The sequence below is a fragment of the Bubalus kerabau genome, chromosome 1 (assembly GCF_029407905.1).
Source record: "Bubalus kerabau isolate K-KA32 ecotype Philippines breed swamp buffalo chromosome 1, PCC_UOA_SB_1v2, whole genome shotgun sequence".
Lineage (NCBI taxonomy): Eukaryota > Metazoa > Chordata > Mammalia > Artiodactyla > Bovidae > Bubalus > Bubalus kerabau.
Genome location: NC_073624.1, coordinates 11,210,415 through 11,233,644, shown reverse-complemented (window position 1 = coordinate 11,233,644; position 23,230 = coordinate 11,210,415). Strand labels below are relative to the sequence as shown.

The 23,230-nt window shown below is 56.2% G+C and overlaps 1 protein-coding gene across 3 annotated transcripts in view; it reads left to right on the top strand.

Annotated features, from left to right (window-relative positions):
• CACNA1C (calcium voltage-gated channel subunit alpha1 C) overlaps positions 1-11,756 on the top strand; it is a 459,271-nt gene extending 447,515 nt beyond the window's left edge. For all 3 annotated transcript variants that reach the window (XM_055567708.1, XM_055567698.1, XM_055567691.1), the window contains 9 exons: positions 1,127-1,228; positions 2,429-2,556; positions 2,886-3,020; positions 4,379-4,731; positions 6,498-6,626; positions 8,417-8,523; positions 8,789-8,892; positions 10,178-10,507; positions 11,298-11,756. In XM_055567708.1, the coding sequence (XP_055423683.1) occupies positions 1,127-1,228; positions 2,429-2,556; positions 2,886-3,020; positions 4,379-4,731; positions 6,498-6,626; positions 8,417-8,523; positions 8,789-8,892; positions 10,178-10,507; positions 11,298-11,600 (1,691 nt within the window). In that variant the 3' untranslated portion in view covers positions 11,601-11,756. The remainder of the gene's footprint in view (positions 1-1,126; positions 1,229-2,428; positions 2,557-2,885; positions 3,021-4,378; positions 4,732-6,497; positions 6,627-8,416; positions 8,524-8,788; positions 8,893-10,177; positions 10,508-11,297) is intronic.
• The last annotated feature ends 11,474 nt before the right edge of the window (positions 11,757-23,230 follow it).

Sequence of the window (23,230 nt, the reverse complement as noted above, 5' to 3'; positions counted from 1 at the left end):
CACAGACTTGGGACCGGCTCTGGCTGGGCCCCCGAAGCTCTGAGCCCCACACAGTCAGGGAGGCTTCCCTTGTCCTTGGCCCACTTCACACATGACTTTTGTTTGTTTTTTTGTAGTCTACTGTTTTTTGTCGAGGCCTAAGTGACATATAACATTACGTTAGTTTCAGGTGAACAAGATAATGATCCTGTTATTTGTTTATATCGCAAAACAACCACCACACATCTAGACAACACTCCTCACCCCACAAGGTTACAGCTTTTTTCTTGTGACGAGGACTTTTAAGATCCGCTCAAAGCAACTTGCAGATACACAGCACAGTATTGCCGCAGTCCTCATGCTGTGCTTGACATCCCCAGGATGTGTTTGTTTTATAGCTGGGAGTTTGCACCCGAGAGCGCCCCCCTTGTGAAGGGCTCCTGGGGTGAGCCCAGGCCCCCTGCACAACCCCCGGTCCTCAGGGCCCATGTACGTATCACATCACCTGATGGCAGGGTGAGACCCCCTGCTCACAGTCCTGGGGCCACGCAGGGCGTGTGCACTGGTGGTGGAGGGAGCCAGGGGTGTGCCAGCCCCAGCCAGCCTCCCAGTGCCCTCTCACAGCTGTGGTCTCAGCCCTCTGAGCCCAGGACTGGAAGTTAAGTCTGTTCGGCCAGTGGAGAAAGTAGACCCCTAGGGGCCCCCAATCTCAGGACCCCATCTCCTGGTTTCTGCCCCATATGAGGTTTTGCTGCCTCCCCAGGAGGAGACCCAACAGAGGCCTTTGACTCAGAGGCCCCCGGGTATGGACACTCCCACGGGTCTGCAGGGAGACCACTCTTCCTCCCAGTGGCCCTCCTGGCAGGTGGCCATTGGGCTCAGTCTGGCCCTGGCAGCCCCCACGAGGAGAAGCCACGAGTGGGGTGCAGGGTCACCCTGGCCACTGAGTGGCAGGTAGGGGGCAAGGAAAAGCTGGCCAAGAGGGCACGGATGTGGGTGGCAGGAACCTACAGAGGAAGGGACAGAACCCACGTTCAGGGCCACTGGGCAGAGCCCTCAGGCAGCCATGTGGGCTCCCTCACGGGGACCAGCCCAGCCCACCAGAGGCCCTCGTGACAGCTGCCAGTCAGCCCGCGTCCCCCCACAGGGAACCTGGAACAGGCCAATGAGGAGCTGCGGGCCATCATCAAGAAGATCTGGAAACGGACCAGCATGAAGCTGCTGGACCAAGTGGTGCCGCCCGCAGGAGGTGAGTACCCCCTCCGCTGCCCCTGGGCAAGTGCAGGTCCCACATTCCGCCTGCGGGAGACCTGCCTCTTCCAACTGGAACCTGATCTTAGCCTGAGGTCACTGGGGAGGCCAGGCAGGCCCCTGGATGCCTGCAGGTTTGGGAGAACGTCAAGGACATTGCAAGGTAGAGGCTTTCCCATAACCCACCGGCTGGGAGCTGTGGGAATGACAGGGCCCTGGGGAAAGAGCCCCTGGGACCCCCTCTTTTGTTCCTCCTGAGGGGGGTTATGAGCCCCCAGGACCCCCTTTTTGTTCCTCCTTGACAACCCTATCTGTCTTGCATATACAATTACTAAAATATAACTCTTTAATACAAAATATATTGTTGGATTGGCCAAAAAGTTCATCCATATTTTTCTGTAAGATGCTCTTTCAGAAAAGCCCAAGCAAACTTTCTGGCCAACTCAATATAATCAAAGTTTTTCAATGAATAAATGCTTAGGGGCAATTGTGCCCAAAGCTGTGGGCACCTGGAGCTTCAGGACCACAGAAGAGTCAGTTAACAAGCTCAGTTAGGTTTAAAAAACAAGGTGGGAAATCATTTTGATGATATGCTAATTTTTCTGTGAGAAAGGAGAGGATAATAATATATTTGGGGCTTCCCTGGTGGCTCGGCAGTAAAGAATCTCCTTGCAATGTAGGAGCTGCAGGAGACTCAGGTATGATCCCTGGGTTGGGAAGATCCCCTGGAGAAGGGAATGGTTATCCACTCCAGTATTCTTGCCTGGAGAGTCCCATGGACAGAGGAGCCTGGTGGGCTACATTCCATGGGACCACAAAGAATTAGACACGACTGAAGCAACACCATGCATGCAGGAATATATTTGCTTACTTGCAGAAAGTATTTGCATAAAGAATCTCTGGGAAAATACTCAGGAAATGAATGAGAAAGGTTATCTGAAAGGAAACGGGAGTGGAAGGGATACCCTTCACTGTACACAGGTCTTTTTGTATATTTTTGTCTTTTTCAACCATGTGCATGGAGAGTGTCCTCAAAAAAATTAAATTGATCACTTCTCAACATTTTGACTAAGATCAAGTGTTGTATCTGTTCTTATCAGTTTAAAAAAGTTAAACTGAGGAACCTAAGAAGCTGAGGACACTCGGCCAGGGTCCAAGCCCCCATTTACCTCCAACCCTCTCCTGCCTTTGCTCTCAGATGACGAGGTCACGGTGGGCAAGTTTTACGCTACTTTCCTGATCCAGGAGTATTTCCGGAAGTTCAAGAAGCGCAAAGAGCAAGGCCTGGTGGGCAAGCCCTCCCAGAGGAACGCCCTATCCCTGCAGGTGAGGGGCCCTGGCACCTCCTCCCACCTCTTCCAGGTTCCAAGCTCCCACGGGTCCCTTCCGGAAATTCCGAGCCTGCAGGGGGACCCTCCCCTCCCGCCCTGCCTCCTGCACTCACTGCCCTCTGTAGTTCTGGACTCTCAGCCCCCCTGAGCTCAGGGAGTGGGAGGAAGGGCTGGGGGTCTGCTGATGCCTCTGAGACTGCCTCCCAGCATGCCTGCACCCCCTGTGGACCCCCTGAGCTGGCCTCCTTGGGGAGAAGCAGAGGGAAAGGTGGGTGGCGGGTCAGGTGGGTGCCTGGGCCCTCACGCCCTGTCCCCTCGACCCAGGCTGGCCTGCGCACCCTGCACGACCTGGGGCCCGAGATCCGCCGGGCCATCTCTGGGGACCTGACCGCTGAGGAGGAGCTGGACAAGGCCATGAAGGAGGCTGTGTCTGCAGCCTCAGAAGATGACATCTTCAGGGTAGGTGGGCACCCCGGCCGCAGTCTGCAGCCTCCATAACCTGGGATCGGGGCAGGAGGGTGAGTGTCCTGAACCCGAGGAGAAAGGCCTGGGTCTGTGGTAGAAAAAGCCCTGTGCCCCCAGCTCTCCCACTCCTCTCCCCACCCCACCCCTGCCACTCCCCTCAGCTCTCCCCACCCCCTCCCTCCGCCTCCATCCAAGCCTAGTCCTTCTCAAGCTCACAGAGCATCACTGGGCCCCGGGGGAACAGGAAGCCATTTTCCTAAGGACGTGCTTCTGAGGACACACTTCTTCATTTCACATTACAAAGTGGTGGCCTTGGAGCCACATTTAAGCCACAGGCCTATTTTGTCTGCCAACCTTTGAACGCATGACTCATTCAAAAAATCTAGACTTCCAGCCTCTCTCACAAAAATCAGAAGACATGCGGGATCAGGCAGCAGATACCTGGAAGCCAGTGACAATCTGGACTTGGACCATGAGGTCTCCAGTCCCAAACGACCCCTCCGGCCCTCCACCTTGGGGGATACCGAGGCTGTCAACAATACTAACCATGAAAACTAGAGCCCACTGGGATTCTGAGGCCCTTGTGCCCAGATCTCTTCACAAACCCCAAGGCACTTGGCTAAAAATCCTACAGCAAGTGAGACGCTGCCGCCCAGATCTGAGGCAGAGCTGCTCACCCTGCCCTCCCAGCCCTGCCAGGCTCCCAGGCTGCAGGACTCGGGGTGAGAGGAGCCCCTGAGGGTCCTGTCCTTGCCATCCTTCTCCCCCTCACTGTGAAACGCGCCCCCCTGAATGGCTCAGGGACACACTAGCATGTCACACTAGGGTCACACTAGCGTGACCCGAGAGACCCCAGCCTGGCAGAGGCTCCTTGCCCAGGACAGGGAGGGAAGCTGGGAGAAACACGGACTCCAAATTGGAAATCTAAGACTCTCTGGGGCAGGAGGCCATGGTTGGTGTACTTGCTGTGGTGATTCTCAGAACCACTCGGCCAGCGCAGTTTCCAGCTCACTGAGCCAGCTGGGTCCTTGTCTGTCAATCCCCTTGGCACCTTCTGGCCCCTTTGTCTGCCCCTCAGCCCCCACGAGCCTGCCTGCCCCAGGGAAGGGTCTCCGTTCCAGACAGTCGCTGTGCCTGCCCCCCATTCCATTGGTCCCGGAAGGAGGTCCTGTCACCCCTCCACCTGTTGTTCCCCCAGGGGTCTCAGGGGACTGCCTGGGCCCTTCCAAGCTGCCAGGCCCGTGGGCAAGAGGCCTGGTGAGCTGAGGGCTGCCCAGCGCGGTTGAGCTCCCTCCCTCCCCCGTGGGCCAGCCCCTTCACCCACCGCCCTCTCTGTCTCTCTTCTCCCGCAGAGAGCTGGCGGCCTGTTCGGCAACCACGTGGGCTACTACCCGAGTGACGGCCGGGGCGCCTTCCCCCAGACCTTCACCACCCAGCGCCCCCTGCACATCAGCAAGGCAGGCAACAGCCAGGGGGACACCGAGTCCCCCTCCCACGAGAAGCTGGTGGACTCCACCTTCACCCCCAGCAGCTACTCATCCACAGGCTCCAACGCCAACATCAACAACGCCAACAACACCGCCCTGGGCCGCTGCCCCCGCCCCGCTCTCCACTCCGGTGCTGTCAGCACCTTGGAGGCCCACGGGCCCCCCTTGTCCCCTGCCATCCGGGTGCAGGAGGCCGCGTGGAGGCACAGCTCCCAGAGGTAAGCTGGGGGCGCGGAGGGTCTCGGGAGGAGCGTTTGGCTGGCAGACCCACCTCTCGGCCCTCAAGCTGGGGTGGTCCACTGCTGCTGCCGAGACCCCAGCCAGAGGGCAGGTGGATGCTCAGGGAGGCACCGTGGCCCCACTGGCCAGCACATGTCCTGAGGTGCCCGCCTCTAGACAGGGCAGAGGAGCCCTGGCCCGACCCCTGAGATGTTTGCGTCCTGGAGACACAGCAGTCTCCGCCCCCAGGGCTCTTCTCAAGTCTCTGCCCAAATCTGGCCTTGGGGCCAACTGGGATGGGATGGGGCCCCCCTCTTCTAGAGGCAGGACGCCCTTTGGTGGCGCGCTCGCCTGCTCTACCCCAGCCTGGGGCGATTCCTGGTCATCCTGCCAGCGTCTCCAGCCCCCTGGCCTTTCTTTCCTTCCACTCCCTGCTCCCCGGTGAGCCAGGACTCCCAGCTGGGATGTGCTGGGCCGGTGGTGCCCACCCCACGCTCTGGGCCTCAGGCAGCATTTACATTGGCAGCTCTGGGTTCCACAGCCGGGAGATCTGGCTGCTTCACCCGAGCAGGACAGTGGTGCCAGCAGGAGCTCGGGCCCAAAAGTGACCTCTAACCCCCAACCCGTGTCCTGAGCAGCCTTCGTCCCTTCCAGAAGCAGGCTCCCCACCTTAGTGTCCGTGCCCCCTTCACCACCACGCCTGAGTCAGCCAAGGCCCCAGCCCTGAGCCTTGTCCCTCCCCTCGCAGCTCAGGGCTGAGTGGGGCTGGGGCCAGCTCTGCCCCCAGGGGGTGCTGCCCGCCTGCTGTTATTCTCCACCCCAGCTCACCCCATGTGCCCCACCATGCCCTCCCCCTCCCCTTCACGCCTTCCCGTCTCATGTGTACTTCAGCCGGGGGAGGGCACCCCCTCCAGAGGAGCTCAGGGCTTACCCTGAGAACCGCCCAGATCCTCCCTGAGTGGCTGATGGGCCCCGGGTCAGAGCTGGACAATGACCTGCACTCAGTTCTGAGAGGATGAGCAGAGATGACTTCCAGACTCCCTGTGAGTCTGAGCATAAAGGGACCCCAACTCTCAGGACCTTTAGGGAGAAAGATGGACGCAGATGGGAAAAGGGGGCCAGAGACCAGAGCTAAAGACCACATGACCAAATGAACAGAAGCCCAGGGCCCAGGGGAGAGCTCAGCCCAGGGCACATTCTGGCGTGAAGGGGCTCAGCTCAGGGGGCTCAGCTCATGGGACTCAGGCTCAGGGGACTCAGGCTCATGCCCCTCTGCTCAGAGGAGCAAGCCCCTTTGTGAGGCCTCTTCTCTGTGCTTGGCTCTAAGAATCAACATCAAACTCAAGGCATGTCAGCTATGACCCCAGGAAGCCCCCAGCAAGTGCCCACAGGCCCCACTGTCTACAGCAGCAGGAGGGACAGCCGCTCCCCCTGCCCCCACCCCAGCCCTCATGTAGGATCTGACCACCCCACCTTCCAAAGCACCATCTCATCGGCTGCTTCATTTGTCACAACCGAAGCCACACAGACAGACAGCTGTACTGGTGGGGATGCTGAGGCATGGGTGGGCAACGTGACTTGTGCCGGGGGAAACTGACCAGCTCAGAACTCATATCTCCTTGGATCCTAATCCCGAGGCCCCTCCCTGCATGGAACCCTAACAGGAACATTCCTGGGTCCATCAGTGGTGGTGGTGGTCCCTACCTGGTGGGGGACGGGAGGGGCTGGCAGCTGCCGACCTTTGTCTCCATGCTGGACACTTTAGGTGCCCCTCCCGGGACAGCCCGATAGCCATGCTGTGTCAGGAAGAGTCCCCTGGGGACGAGACCTGTGCCGTGCACGTGGATGAGAATGCAGAGCGCAGCAGCGAGCCCAGCCTGGTCTCCACGGAGATGTAAGCTCGTCCCTCCCTGGGGAGGGGCCCCCAACTCCTCCTCCGGCAGCTGCAAAGAGGAGGGAAGCCCCCCACTCTGGTTAGCTTGACGCTTGCTTGAGAAATGATGCTTCCAGGGAAATATCTAAATGTTGTCTCCCTAAGCTTTTTTGACTGCGACCAGACATCATAAATACAGTTTACAGTGAAGCTCAGTAGATACACAGTGCATACCTTGACTGGCTCAGACGGTAAAGAATCTGCCTGCCATGCAATAGACCCAGGTTTGATCCCTGGGTCGGGAAGATCTCCTGGAGAAGGGAATGGCAGCCCACTCTAATATTATTGCCTGGAGATTTCCATGGACAGGGAAGCCTGGGGGGCTACAGTCCATGGGGTCTCAAAGAGACACACTTCATACATTTAAGTAGGACTATTCCTGAAACTGCATATAATAAAGCTGACAGCAGAGGGCGCTGTTGGCAGCCGTAACTGAAAACTCCACCAGAGCCAGTTAAAGGGACGGGTTTTTAAACTGCAGATCCAGACCTGTGAGGGGGCTGTGACATGTGCTCAGTCAGTTACAATCAGCACCCCTAAAAGAAAGCAAGGACGGGACAGGACAGCAGGAAGTAGCGTGGCCAGCGTCACAAAGGCAGCACTGTTTCGTGAAGATTTGTTGCCAAGTCTCCTAACTATTAATAACCTGTGACTATTCACCAAGCTGAAGCCTGTTAGACGCTTTCCTGAGAGAAACGCTTCATCACGAGGAACTGCCAGTCCTTCTGGCTTCTGACGTTCCGAGGAGGGAGTAATACGTGGCCACTCGGCATCATCCGTGCCCTCTGCGCACACTCGGTGCTCACAGGCCACTGCCCAGCGTGGATGAGCCGGCCTCGGCAGCCAGTGAGGGATTATGAGAGGATCTCAGGGAGGAAAGCAGAGGAGATTGCCTACATAGCTGCTCACCCAGCAGTGCAGACAGCAGGACACAGACATTCAGAGAAGCTAAGGGTCAAACAGAAGCTGGGTCTTCAGGAGTGGGGACAACCTGAAAAGTAAGACAGTGTTACAGGAGGGTGACCAAGCTGACAGTAAGAGAAACGTCTGGTGGGTTTTATCCAGCACCTTCCTGGCTCGTGGTCAGCGCAGCCGGAGGACAGCCGCTGCCCTGAGAGCACAGGTGGCAGCCACGTTGGCAACAGGAAGGGCTGAGTGCCAAGGCAGCTCCACTAGGGCCTGTGCAATCAGCCTAGGGCCTGCAGCGGCTGTTTTCAGGGAAGTGCCCCAGGCCCGGGCGCAGTGAATGCAGGCTCGGTGCCTGGGGGTCCGAGTTCAACCCTCGCAAGCGGCCATCATGTGCCCCAGGCCAGGAGGAGCCGTTTCCCACTGAGTTCCCCCAGGAGCCATTGACTGACTAGACACCCCAAAGTCCCCCCACCATCTGTCACCAACGACCGCATGTCTGTGCTCCCACTGACCAAGGGTGGGCAGGCCGGGAGAGTGTAGGGAGGCACGATAGGCTCACACTGGGAGGGGCTGCATAAACAGCATCCACCTGTGAGCACGGAGGGGTCCAGGCCATTCCAGAGAGAAGCTGTGGACCGAGAACTGTGTTCCAGCTTTCTCAGCAATGGTGACCAACGTTTGCACACCTGCCAGCATCAGAGGCGTGGGGGGCACACAGGGAACAGGCCAGAGAAGCTGGGAGCTTCTGCTGCCGCGTGGCCTATAGAAAGCAGCGTCGGGGGTCCCCTCACTAAGAGAGAATCAGAAGTCCTGGGGTGACAGTCTCAAGTCCTGTGTTCCAGGCTCTCCTACCAGGATGACGAGAATCGGCAGCTGACTCCCCCCGAGGAGGACAGGAGGGACATCCGTCTGTCCCCAAAGAGGGGCTTCCTGCGCTCCGCCTCCCTAGGTAACCCCATCCCCTCCCACCTCCCTGGGTAACCCCACCCCCTTCTCTAGAGGCAGTCACCCCCTCCCCAGTGATGACAAGGCACACAAGGGGGACCAAAGAACGTCAAGGCCTGGCTGCGATGGCCTCCCAGACGGACCCCAGGGTGGAGCTGGCCTGGGGCTGGGCGTCTGCTGCTGCCGCCTCTGTGCGGGGACATCCTTGCCTGGGTGTGAGCTGTCGCAGCCACGCCCTCTTTCCGTGCTGAGTCGTCCCTTGTGTGCAGGTCGGAGGGCCTCCTTCCACCTTGAATGTCTGAAGCGACAGAAGAACCCTGGGGGAGACGTCTCTCAGAAGACAGTCCTGCCTTTGCATCTGGTTCACCATCAGGTAGCCCCACCTGGGGACAGGCCGCTGCCCCTGCCCCGCAGGCTGGGTGCCCTGTGACGAGGAGCAGACCTCCAGACCCCCAGGCGCCCTTCCTGTCCCACACCACTGCTGCGTCCCCTCCCCCTGCCCAAATAGCCTCCAGGGAAGGGCTCTGCGCACCCAAGGACCGTGTACCCCCAGGCAGGACACCCAAGCGGTCCTGGAGAGCCCCTGGGAGGGTGGAAGGACCAGCAGCTCTCATCTCCCTCCAGTGGCCAGCTGTTCCCTCCCCAGAACCAACTGTCACTCGTAGCTAGAGCCTGAACATTGAGCAGCACAGAATTCAATCCGTGAAATATGGAAATAACCAAAGAATCTTCCAGCAACATGGTCAGGGCAGAGATATGTCAGGAAAGAAGGTCCAGGCAGATTCAGTAGTTGAACTGGCTCTTGGCCTGAGTGATTGCAAATGAGGGGGTGAAACCCAAGACCCCCAGCTTCAAGCTACTCTTAGGACCTTAGACCCGACGGAGGTTTCCAACAGCTGAACAATCCCTGAGGCTGGTCTCTCTTCTCCTGGCAAATCAGGGTCTAAATTGGACTCTCCCCCACCTTCTCACCTCCTTGATTACGCTTCTTTATCATGGGCTTTTGCTTTAAATGGCTTTTTTATCCCAAAGGTGTTCGGTGCCCATCAGGGCTTATAGTCAGCACAAGACAGACAAAGCGGCTCTGCCCGGGTGAGGGCATTTCTGCTCAGGTTTTGCTCAGCCTGAGTGCTGTCGCCAGAGAACGCGTGGTCTCCATGGGGCTTTCTGGAATGTCAGCAGCTCTCTGGGGGCCCCAGGGAGGAGAGGCCGGCAGGCTGGGAACACCACGTGCACTGCTGAGGGATACCGAGGAGCTGGTCTCTCCGTCTCTGCTGATGGTGCCCGAAGGAAGACCCTCCCTCTCTTTGTTCTGCCTTCGAGATCCCCTCCAACCCATCTTTGCCCCTCAGGCTGGGCCTCCCCTCTAGGCAGGGTCATTCCCCATGGCCCATCACATCAGAGCTGATGGAGAGAATACACAGCTAACGAGGGCAGGGCTGGGACTAGAGGGAAGATGACCGTGAGCCCTCTGGGCCTTGGCCTTCTGAGCTCAGTGGAGAAGGATCCCGGCTGACTGATGTCACAGGGTCTGTTAGGGCAGTTGAGACGATCCCTGGGTCTGGGTGCGTGACTGGGAGGGTGCAAATGCCGGGAGGGGTCAGAGACAGGGACAGGGTGGAGGTCCCCTGACTCACACTCTTCCATCCTGTCCACAGGCGCTGGCAGTGGCGGGCCTGAGCCCCCTCCTGCAGAGAAGCCATCCTCCCGGGACCCTCCCCCCACCACGCCTCACACCCCCCGCCACACCTGGCCCAGCCTGGCCTCCGCGGCCTGTGCCCACCCTGCGGCTGGAGGGGGCTGAGTCCAGCGACAAGCTCACCAGCAGCTTCCCATCCATCCACTGCGACTCCCATGTCGGGGAGCCCACACCCTGCGGGGTCGTTGGCACCCCCCGGAGGGCCCGGCCCGTGTCACTCACTGTGCCCAGCCCGGCAGGGCCCCAGGGCCGTCCGTTCCATGGCAGTGCCAGCAGCCTGGTGGAGGCGGTGAGTGCTTGGGCAGTGCCTGAGGACTGGGCAGTGGGGGGGTTCAGGCAGAACGGAGGGGACCCTGGTTCTCCCAAGCACATGGAACATCAAGTCTCTTGGCCAGAAAGACACTCACTCGGGTCTCCGAGAGCAGGCTGAGGAAGAGCGGTCACACCAGCCAGATCAGTGGAGCCCTGCAGGGAGGGGGCCCTGAGGGAACTCAGAGCAGGAGGAGGGCAAGAGGCAGGTGGGGAGCAGACTGGACAGGAGGGGGTCACCTAGGCTCACCTGCTGCATCCCCAAGGCCACCAGGAAGGGGGCAGGTGCTTTGGGACAAACGGGGCAGGTGCCAGGCATGTTCCACACACACGCGCACGCACACACACACACACACACACACACACACTGTCCCCGGATCCTCAGCCCCAAAATGCAGCTGGGGCACTGGGCCAGGTGGCACCAGAGAAGCCTGAAAGTTGCCTGGGAAGAGTCCCGTGAGGGATCAGGGCACCCCCGGGGGAGGATCCGGGGGAGGACCAGGCCCCTGCTTCTTCCATGCACGCAGCCTGCCTGCATTTGATGACGATACCCCACCCCGAGAGGTCTCTCCTCGGGCCTGCACGCCTGAGTGTCCTGGGGGCACTCCGTCACACTCCTTCCTGGCATGTAGGCACATCCACACCCGTGTGCACACATACACGCATACACACACACTCTCTCTTCCCCAAGTGACCCCTCGGAAGCCCCTGCGCCAGCCCCACGGGGAAGGGCTGGGCTCACAGTAACGTCCCCGGTCCCTGTCTCCCAGGTCTTGATCTCGGAAGGATTGGGGCAGTTTGCTCAGGACCCCAGGTTCCTCGAGGCCACCACGCAGGAGCTGGCCGACGCCTGCGACATGACCATCGAGGAGATGGAGAGCGCAGCCGATGACATCCTCAGCGGGGGTGCCGGGCAGAGCCCCAACGGCACCCTGCTCCCGTGTGCAAACTGCAGGGACCCGGGGCCGGACCGAGCGGGGGGCGTGGAGGACGCAGCCTGGGCGCCCAGCGCCGAGCCCCGCCAGGGCGCAGAGGAGCCCCGGGACAGCAGGGCCTTCGCCAGCGGCCTGTAGCAGCCGGGCCGGAGACGCCGGCTTTTTATTTGTCTCAATGTTCCTAATGGGTTCGTTTCAGAAGTGCCTCACTGTTCTCGCGGCCTGGAGTTAACCGGAACAGCGTCTTCATTCATTTCGTGGGGACAAGACCAAGTCGGTGGCCAGGAGAGGAGCAGCCGCAGTCCGTGTCCGGCGGGGGGCGGTGGGGGCGGGGGCGCGGGCACCAGGGAGGGGTCCACCTTGGCTCCCCAGCCCTCACCCAAAGGACCCTATGCTAAACGGGTGTCTTTCAACTTTGCTTGTAAAAAACTCATTTTGCACATATTCTGTATGAGCCTCACTGTCCCCATAGAGCCAGGGCCCTGTGCGTCCACAGAAGGAAAGAGGACCCGGCCCCCCCTGGGGAGGAGGAGGCCGGCCATGGCCACCCACGCTACCTGTGTCTGGACCCTTCCTGCCAGGCCACAGTCGCGGGGCCAGGGGAGCGGGCATGCCCGCCGGGACAAGACCAGTGGTGACTGTCCAGTGCGCTTTTGTTTTGGGGTTTGACATTTTTCTTGACAGCATGTTGTAGTTTTCATTTGGGTTTTTTTTTTTTTAATATATAATTTTGTTTTCCCAAGGGGAGGGGAGAAAGAAGAGTGTTTACAAAGTTTTGCAGCCACGCACCTTACTGTCTTCACTTTTGCAAATGTAGATTGGATTTGGTTTTGTTGTGTTATTTAGCGGTCGGTTTCTTTTTCTACGGAGGATTCAGCTGAGCCGCCGTAGGAGGGTTTTGTCAGCCATCATGTACACCCAATAATTTGTTATAATTTCCGCAGGTAGTGACAAGATTTTTTTGGTTTGGTTTCCTAATTTAAAGGTGTAGGGTCTTGCACAAGCGTGTATAGTAGTGGGTGCCCGGGGTCTCCGAGTGCGTGTGCCGTGTGTGCGGCGGGTGGTGTGTGTGTGGTGGGGGCCAGTCTGCAGCCGCCAGGCCTCCCACAGGTCCCCTTCAGGCTCAGCCGTAGGGAGGTCTGAATCTGGGGCCGTTTGAAAGCAAAAACAAACCACTGTCTCCGCTTCTGAAACGGGAATCAGTAACTGCATTTTCTGTCCCACAAGATATGCAAAAACAATGCAATAATATTCATTTTAAAAATACAATTGTGAGTTGTGTTGGCATTAAAACTGTATTTAAAAAAACCACACAGAAATTTAAGGGAGAAACTCAGAAGGCTTTTCGCTTCGATTTGTTCTATGTAACGTTTCACTGCGTTGATGGTGTTTCTGCTGAAGAGACCGTTATACTTGAATTCAGGTCAGTCTCAGTATTTTACAAATATTTTTTTAAAACTGAATTGCAATTGTGCCAAGCGAATATAATGAATTAAGTTTGTTTTTGAATTCACTTCTTGTATATTTGCTGCATGTAAGTAAATCATTTTGTATTTGGAGTGTGACAAGCCTTACCTTTGAGCTCTTAAGTGCTTTTCTACATGTGGCTGGGAAATGGGACGGCTCTTCTTCTCGCTTGTGTGACGAGTGCCGGCACCACCCGTGTGGGTCCCACGCAGGCTTGGGCATCGCTGTTTTGCATATCTTGTGTTCGCTTCTGTTTGCCTCCACTTTCCCGAGCCTGGGTGTGGGTGTATCCGTATCTTGCTTTGAGAGACCAGGACTCATCTATTCCACCCTCACTCTGTCCGCTCTGCCCCGGTTCTTGGATTTGGGATTTCTCCGGGGACAGCCCCGCACCGTGAGGGGTCATGGGGTGCCCTGACCAGCCTCTTCCATCACAGGCAGGCACAGGGCCCCCTCCCCCAGGAGAGGTGGCTCACCTCACTGCTAGGCATCCCCCAGCACAAGCGTTCCTTAGGAATGTGTCCACTGACCAGGAGGGTGGAGGAGAGGGAGTCCTCGGCTGGAGCCAAGTAGCAGGTGACATCTCGTCCATCCAAAGTCAAGGGCATCCGACTCACTTCTCCACCTTCAGGGGTCTCCTCCAGAGTCTGCCATCATGGTGTGGCAGCCACGGAGGGAGCAGGATTGGGGGGGGTGCGTGGGGAGCTGGCGGTGAGGATGGGACTGGAGGCACTGGGGGGCATCTCTGTTGGGTGCTGAATCCTCAAGGAGATTCCAGCAGTGAGCATTGAAACGTGACCAGTTTGGGGAAACAGGACCTAGGCATTCATCTAGACCCTCCCCGTCAAGTCGCCTCCAGTGCCTGGCTCACCCAGCCTATCTCGGCGCTGACTCATGTGAGCAGCCCCTTCCTCTGTAAAGATGTGCTTTGCTGTGATGGGCTGATTTTCCTGTGATGGGCTGATGCTCAGCCCCCGGTGAACGCAGGCTGGGGACAGCAGGCTGCGCCCTGTTCCTCCAGGCCCAGCTCTTCCCATCTCAGGCTGCTCCTCGGTGCCACCGTGGTCTTCTAGACCTTTCGTTCAAGTCCCTTGTCCCCTTCCCCCATGTCTGCCTCAGCCACTAGGATGTCAGCTAGGGTGGAGAACAGAGCCTTTCGGCAGTGGTTCCTGGTTCCCGCTGCGCATTTGGCCCCCGGGTGAGAAATACGGGCCCTCAGCGGGCCTCCACCACACACCCGCACACACATGGCCTCCTTATACTGCCTTTCGTTTCTATTTTGCACTTTCCATCTGTGCCACCAAGTCTCACCGGCCAGCTCGTGCTAGGCCCTGCCAATGGCGCCCTCACCCCATCTCACACCGCAGGCCTCCCCACTGCCTGCTGGTCTGTCGGGAAGACCTGTCCAAGGAAGGGTCTCCCTGGGCCTGAGCGCAGGCCGGGCTAGCACTGGACAGACATGTGACACCTGTCCTCCTGAGCCTCGTCCGCAGCATGGTCCCCATCTCTGCACCTGACATAGCGCCTTCTCAAAAGCAGAGCCATCGAGTCTTCTGAAACCCTTGGGTGGCTGGAGAAAAGCCACAGTGGCCGAGGACCCCACGCGCCTGAAAAGTTTGGGTCCAGGGTTCGTGAACCTGGCTTGTGTTTGTCCGCTGACAGGCAAGCTCTTGTTTCCACCTTGATCTTACAGTTACTCAGGAGCTTGTCTCCTTCCCACCCCCTCCTAGAAAGTTCTTTTTGGTCTTGGGGAAGAAAGGGTGATTTTAACCCCCCAGATTTCAGCTCGATTCATGCGTTTTTCTCCACTTCGTTCAGAAGCTCTCTGTTCCAGTCGCTTCCCTCATCTTCTCAGTCTGGCTGGACCCCAGAGTCTTGTGCACCCCGTCTTTATCCTCCTCTGCGCTCCAGCTTCCAAGCTCTGGGGGTCATCAGGAGCTGCCCATCACGTCCTCCCCACCATCCCCCCCTCAGACCATCTCCCCAGCGGTCAGCTAAGGGCACCTCGCCCTCCAAGTCCGATGAAGCGTCTTTCTGAGGAAAAGGAGCCCCTGGAAGGAAGAGTGTGGAGGTCATGGAGGGGGTGAGGCTGTTTTCCAGGGGGCGGGTGATAGCACGTGCCCCCACCCCAAAGGCCAGGAAACAGAAGGGACTTAGAGCAGCACAGGGAGGAGGTGGCGGGAGCGGGGATCTGTGCTGGCAGCCTTGTCACACCTCATCACAGATGTGGCCAAGGACGGTGGTGGCCTCTCCCCGCCCCGCGGAGGAACCTGCAGGGACAGGCATGTCATGTCTGAGAGGCAGCAACGGCCAGGGAAGGGCAACCTGGTGTCCACCCTCCAGGTGCCCAGGCCAGGCTCTGGTCTGCGGCGAGCACTAGCACAGACCCGAAGGGAAATGGGGACACAGGGCCTGTTTGACCCTCGTGTCTGCAGCTTCTTTCCATGGAAACGTCTGTGGTGACTGCCCACCTTGGCCGGGACGGTAGAGGGGCCGAGACCCCGAGATCTGCTTCAGAAGAAGAAAAAATAAAATTCCGCTCCAGCTTATTTCCCAGCCGAACCACCCTCCCCGGACGTGTGTGGTGTCTGCCCCCGCCGCCCCCTCCTCTGCGGACCCCCTTCCCACACGTGGGCCGTGGGCCCTGAAGGCAGGCAGAGGGCACGGGGAGGGGTGACCTGAGGTCACCCTGGGAAGCCAGTGTCCAGCTTTCCCAGCGGCTGTACCGTCAGGGGGACCTCCCTCCCTCTCCCGGTGCCCCCCCACCCCCACCCCCGTTTTCCCTCCTCCCCCAGTTGGGTGAGGGGGGGTGCCCTGCGAGCCGATTCTGACATTGTTTCTTTGTGTCTTAATTTATTTTATTTATTTTTGTGTCAAAGCAACAAAGCGCTGCCTTGTGGGGCCAGAGAGCAAACTATCAGGTAAATGGGTTTTGCCAGGCTTCCTGTTGTTGGGGAGATGCTTGAGGCACGCCCGTGCACACGTCTACACACACTCATGTACACACGCACTCACCTGCACACGCGCTTACGTGCACACACACGTGCACACACCTGACAGGGGCAGATGCTGGCCCTCCCAGGCTGATCCTCCTCTTAGAAGGCTGAGCACTGGCTGCAGAGAGAAGCAGGGGTTCCCCCACCCCGGGAAAAGGTGCCCATTGGAGTGACTATAAACTAAATGTCGTTGCCCTTCTAGAACATTCCACCACTCCTAAAATCGAAGTTTTCCTGCCGTGAACTCAGGAGACTTGGTCCACAGCCAAGGGGTGGGTGGGGGGTACCCGGGGGCCGCCTGGAGTGTCAGCAGAGCCCCCTCCTGGATGGTTGCCCCGGGACATGCGGGAGGTACTATGAGGCTGAGGTGGGCCAATGGCTGGAGCCTCAGGGCAGAGCCCGAGGCAGCATTGTCCCCAGAGGCTCCCTTTCTGTGGGAAATCAGGGACATCCGGGCCCTAGCTCGGTTCACCAGGTGACTGAGGAGAGTTCAGGCGAGCCCGCGGCCTGCAGCCCTTTGTGAGGCGTTCAGGTCCCCATTTCAGAACAAGTGGCCTAGCTGGGATCCGGCTCTCAGAAAGGCACCGGGACACTGAGCCCACGTGAATTAACAAGTTTGCCACCTGGGATCGCTTGTGCGTGAGAAACAGTTTCCTCCAAGGTCACATCAGAGCAGCTGTGGGGTAGAGGCTGTTTGTGTTGGGGAGTCGTGTCTGCAGGTCATGTCTGGGCACAGTGGTGCCTGCTCACCACGCGGCCCTGAGGCTCCCACGCCACCGTCCTCAGTGCCCTTGGGTCTGTGGGCCGGGATGAGGGAGACGGGGTCTGGCCTCTGTCACCCACTCCAGCTCCTGCGGGTCCTGCTTCCAGGAGCGGGGCCGGCCAGGGGAAGCTCCTGTGCATAGATGGGTCCCAGCAGGCAAGCTCCCCGCCCAACACCTCCACCGTGGAGAAGCCACGCCAAGGCTTGAAAGGGAAACAGAACCTGGGACTCGAGGGAGATGGCTTGTAAACAAACAGCCCAGTGCCACGGTCTCCCTCACGAGGTGGCCCTGAGCCCCAGACGTGAGGCCCTGGGGGGCCTGCCTGTATCGAGTGCATCCCCCCACCCTCAGAATCCGGCCTTGACCTCCCACCCGATGACCTGCTTCCTGCCTTTCCCCCTCCGCATCCCTTTATTCTGGAGCCCTGTGCAAGGAAGCTCTGCTCCGAGGCTGAGATGTCCAAGGTGAGCAGGTTTGGACCAGTCTGTGATGTGGCAGCGAGAACCACCCATGGAAAACATGTCCACTGAGGGTGAGGGTGGCAGGCTCCCGCTGGTGAAGCACCAGGCACTTCTTTCCTGTTTTATGTGGATGCCCCTCGAGCCGCCCAGCCGAGGTCCTCCATGCGGGAGGGTCCAGACACAGCCCCTCTGCTCCTCTCGTCACGGCTCAGAGTCCCCTCAAATCCCCCCACTCACAGAATCACGCTGGTTCTCAGACAGTCGGCACCCCCCCCACCACGCCCCCCACACCTCCCTGCGGGCCCTCTCATGTTGTAAATACTGTTGTACAGTTTGTAACATCGTCACCTGAGTCAGTGGCCTCGCCCATGTCCCTTCTCACTTCGAGAAAGGCCAGGGCGTCGAGAAGAGCTTCAGGGCCATCTCTGTGAGACGCTGTGTATATTCCTGTAAGATTGCATTTTTATCTAAGGAATGATGTTATTTAAAAAACAAAAAAACAAAAAAAACAAAAAACAAGAATTGCAAATAAATTTCTTAACAATGTCCTCGTTGGCTTGGTCGTCTTGCCCTTCTCACCGCCTGGACCGTTTTCTGGACTTGCAGGACCGTACTTAACCCCCCACTGACGTCTAATCCCCAAAGGGGAAACTCGGGGACTCTGACTCCAGGCATGGTCTCCAACCTCATTGCAGTGACTCAATGCATCCCCCACATCTTCCTTTCGGTTAATGGTCAAAGGTTGAAAGGGGACAAAAGAGAAGAAATTAAATGGATGATCCACAAAATCCAGATGCTTCTCCTCTACCCACCATCATATAGAAAAAGGCACAGCACTGGTTTTGAATGAAGCAAGGACATGGAGATGGGAGGGACGGGAACAAAGGATGGTGGGGAGAGGAGATCATGTGCATGTACTCTGGGTTCTCCCCAGCGGTCCAGTGGTTAGAACTCTGCGCTCTCACCACGGACAGTACAGGCTGACTTCCCGTCAGGAAACGAAGGCCCCACGAGCTGCAGGGCCGGCCCAAAAAACCTTTATTTTAAATTACTTTGAAAGCTATAAGCATGCAAAGTGAAAGTGAAAGTCACACAGTTGTGTGCGACTCTTTGCAACTCCATGGACTGTACAGTATTCTCTCCAGGCCAGAATACTGAAGTAGGTAGCCTTTCCCTACTCCAGGGGATCTTCCCAACCCAGAGATCGAACCCAGGTCTCTCACATTGCAGGTAGATTCTTTACCAGCAGGGCCTCAAGGGAAGCCCAAGAATACTGGAGTGGGTAGCCCATCCCTTCTCCAGGGGTTCTTCCCGACCCAGACCCAGGGATCAACCTGGGGTCTCCTGCATTACAGGCGGACTCTACCAACTGAGCTATAAGGGAAGCCCTATAAACATTAAAGCTTCTTTTTTATTATTAAACTGATTCAGCTGCTAAGCTGCTAAGTCACTTCAGTCGTGTCCGACTCTGTGCGACCCCATAGATGGCAGTCCACCAGGCTCCCCTGTCCCTGGGATTCTCCAGGCAAGAATACTGGAGTGGGTTGCCATTTCCTTCTCCAGTGCATGAAAGTGAAAAGTGAAAGTGAAGTCGCTCAGTCATGTCCGACTCTAGCGACCCCATGGACTGCAGCCTACCAGGCTCCTCTGCCCATGGGATTTTCCAGGCAAGAGTACTGGAGTGGGTTGCCATTGCCTTCTCCAACTGATTCAGACCAACCTTCATAATTCCCTGTGTAAAACTAACCAGTCCCAGAAACAACATCTTAGTTAGAAATAGTTACAGATCATCCTCATGGACAATTGAGTCCATTCCGGGAATTCACTGCTCTCCCCACTCCTCTGCTGGAGCCCCACCCCCTACTTCCACCCGGTACCCTGAGCTCTGGAGTCCAGGCTCAAGAAAGGAGAAGGACTCCAGTAGACACTGCTTGTCCAGCTCCGGGAGAAGGAGCTAGGTGGGCACCCCCCAGGAGCTGCCCCTCCAGTCACGGTCAGCAACAAGGCGTTACCAGCAATGACAAAGTGCGTGCCAAAGCTTGTAAATGATACTTTCGATCAGCTGAGACAGACTGGAGACTTGCCCTGTGATTAATCTGTTCTGCTTGGGTTATGAATGCCTCCTTGAGTGGCGTAAGGGAGCCAGGCCCCACCCTGGGCGTGGCCAGCCTGTGAGAGGCCCTCAGCCTCCCTGCTGCTCTGCTCTCCAGGGTCAGAGTGGGTCTGGCTGGGCTCCGGCCTCTTCCCCTCATCAGGCCTGCTTCTGCCCACTTCTCCCTTTGTCCCCACAAGGCAGATGTGGTTATTGATCTGATTGCCCAAAGAACTAGGTATGAGTTGGACCTTGTTCATTGGAAGGACTGATGCTGAAGCTGTAACTCCAATACTTTGGCCACCGATGCAAAGAGCTGACTCATTTGAAAAGACTCTGATGCTGGGAAAGATTGAATGCAGGAGGAGAAGGGGACAACAGAGGATGAGATGGTTGAATGGCATCACCGACTCGATGGACATGAGTTTGGGTAAACTCTGGGAGTTGGTGATGGACAGGGAAGCCTGGCATGCTGTGGTTCACGGGGTCGCAAAGAGTTGGACACGACTGAGTGACTGAACTGACCTGGGCCCGTGAGGGGACAGGGACACCTGACATTCCCCTGCACTTGCTGCTTCCTGCTTCCACGTCGTGAACAGAACTAAGCCCTCATTCCGTGCGCCTCCATCTCTCTCCCCATCTCCACGCAGCTTGCCGGGTAGGTGGCCTTCATGGACTCTCAAGCCCCTGCAACCCTCTCCCCTAATGTTGCCTTTTTAAAACCCTTCCCTGAAAGCAAAGGGAAGGCCAAGTCTTCTGAGCCTGAGTGGCCCGTTCTCCCCACCTGTCCCCACATTGCACATCTTGCATTAAACACTGTTCTTTCACCACAACCCATGAGAGCCTGGAAGATTGGCTTTACTGCGCCCGGGCAGGTAGACCCAAGTCTGGTTCAGGACAAATGAAAACAGATCCACAGATACAGAGAACAAATCAGTGGTTACCAGGGGAAAGGAAAGAGGAGAGGGGCAAGGTAGGTGCTGGGGAGGAAGAGGAACAAACTATTATGTATAAAGTAGATAAGCTACAGGATATTGTACATTCCGTTGTAATAACTTTAAACTGAGTGTAATCTATTAACGTATTGAATGACTATGTGGTACACCTGCAACTGATACAATATTGTAAATCAACTACATCTCAGTTTAAAAAAAAAAACACCTGATTATTTATATGTAATCCTTGTGCACACAGAGCTGTAGCTCTGTGGCCTGGGGTAAATCACATCATCTCTGCAGGCTTATTTGCAGGTCTATAAAACCCACGTCACCACCCCACAGATGGTGGTGGCAGTGGAACCTGGCCAGGCCGGGCCTCGTGTCTGCAGAGCAAACAGGGTTTCCCCCTCCCCTCTCATCTGGGTCTCAGGCTCCGCAGGCTTATCCGTCAACCTGCTCTGTGCAAACCCAGAAATGAGCTCCAAGGAACTGAATGAGCACCTGGATCTGAGAGCACAGAACACAGGTTGGGGGGGCAGTGCTGAGCTCCTCTCGGCCTTGCCCGGAGGGTCACTCTGTCCCCTCCAGCCAGCACCCCAGGACTTGCTTTCTGAGGGACCCCAACTCCCCAACAACCATTTCCCCCTTGGGGTCTGACTTCTGTCCCCCGACCCCAGTGGGGCTGCGCCTTCACAGCTCAGCAGAAGCCTCTCAAGGCCTCCACCCTGGGTCTTTCTGAGTCTAGAGCCTCAGGCAGGGGTGGGCCTGGGGGCCTGACGAGGTCTTGATGAAACTAAAAGTCTTGCTTCTCTGCTGGTCACCAGGTGATTGGACTCCGCAGGGACTGTAGGGAGACAAGCTGCGGTGGTGGTTTCATAGCCTGGACCCTTTAAACAGGTACATCGCACACAGTATGTCAATAGATCTCTACAGAGTTGTCCAAAGGAAATCAAGTAATACGGCGGCTGACCTCGTAGCCTCCTGGTGTGATGTCCTGTGAAATACACAGCATCACCTGGAAGGTGCTCTTGCCGAAGCGTTTCACCTGAATCAAACTGAGCCTTCAGACCTCACTCCCTGTCTACAGGAAGTGCAGAGAATAAAAAAAGTCATGCGGAGGCACCACCAAGAAACTGCCAGATGAGTAGAAAGTGTGGAATATTCAGTATCATTTTAAAAACAAAACCAGCTAGGGAAATGTTCTCAATTGAAAGAGGTGACATCACCTCATGCGTTGTGAAACTTCGGTGAGCCCTGGTTTGAGAAAAGCAACTGTGAAAACACGTGGGGCATGATTTGGAGAATTTGAACAGGAACTGAACGTTAGGGGGTTCTTGTTCATTTTCTTCTGTGCGTAATGTTTAGGTAAGCCATCCTTCTTCTTAGAAGATGCTTGTTGAAATATCTGGGGGCAAACATCATATCTGCAATTTTTCAATGTTTCCAAGACACACAGCCACGTGCTCTGACACCAGAAATGCAAACATGACAAGGGGTTAGCAAAGACTGAACTTTATTCTTTTCCAAAATGGCTTTGGAGAGTCTCGGTCCTTTGAGTTTCCACCCAAAGTTTAGAATCGGCTTGTCAATTTCCATGAAAAAAGCCGGTAGGATTTTTTTTTTAAGATTATTATTTATTTACTTATCTGGCCAGGCGACATGCAGGATGTTAGTTTCAGGGATTGAACCCACTCCCTCTGCAGGGGAAGCACAGGGTCTTAACCACTGGACCACCAGGGAAGTCCTCAGCCCAATAAGATTTTGATTGAGAAGTGCTCTGCCAATGAATTTACACTCTACTGCCCTCTAGCTGAGCACACTGCCCTCCAGCACATTGCTGACAATCACTTCCGCAGAGTTCTACACGACCCCTCAGCTTCATGGGAATCCCTTCTGATTCTTCTGATTCATCTTGCCCAACATGACTTCTGTTCCATCTACATCCCTCTCCTCTCTTCCTTCAAATTTCAAGGTTTCCTTTTAAAGCCATAAATTTAATCATTATTCCTGGAGGTGGGGATTCCCTGTGCAGGGAACCCCAATCCAAGAGGACAGAACATTTAATTCCTTTCCTGAGCTCACCACATGCCCCACCCCTGCTCCCTGGGCTCTGCCCTGACTCTCTCTGACCTCAGGCAGGGATGGACTCTCTGAGAGCCTTAGTTTACTTAACATTAAGTGGAAAGATTAAACTAAATCTGTGCTGTGGTTTCACTGTGGCAATGGTTTGATTTGGTTTTGTAATCACCAAAACTCCTTCAAGATTCTGATTAAATCTATCCAGGGAAAAGTACATTCACAAATAAACATTTTGCAAATCATCTCCAAGAGTTTACAAACTTTGCAGAGCCTACCCACAGTCTTCATGCTAGCAAAGTAATGTTCAAAATTCTCCAAGCTAGGTAGGCTTCAACAGTACATGAACCAAGAACTTTTCAGATGTTCAAGCTGGATTTAGAAAAGACAGAGAAACCAGAGATCAAACTGCCAACATTCGTTGGATCATAGAATAAGCAAGAAAATTCCAGAAAAACATCTACTTCTGCTTCATTGACTACACTAAAGCCTTTGACTGTGTGGATCACAATAAACTGTGAAAAATTCTTCAAAAGATGGGAATACCAGACCACCTTACCTGCCTCCTGAGAAACCTATATGCAGGATAAGAAGTAACAGTTAGAACCAGACATGAAACAAAGGACTGGTTCCAAATTGGGAAAGGAGTATGTCAAGGCTGTATATTGTCACTCTGCTTATTTAACTTATATCAGAGTGTATCAGGCAAAATGCTGGGTTGGATGAAGCTCAAGCTGGAATCAAGATTGCTGGGAGAAATATCAATAACCTCAGATATGCAGATGACACCACCCTTATGGCAGAAAGTGAAGATGAACTAAAGAGCCTTTTGATAAAAGTAAAAGAGCAGAGTGAAAAAGCTGGCTTTAAACTCAACATTCAGAAAACAAAGATCATGGCATCCAGTCCCGTCACTTCATGGCAAATAGATGGAGAAACAATGGAAACAGTGAGAGACTTTATTTTCTTGGGCT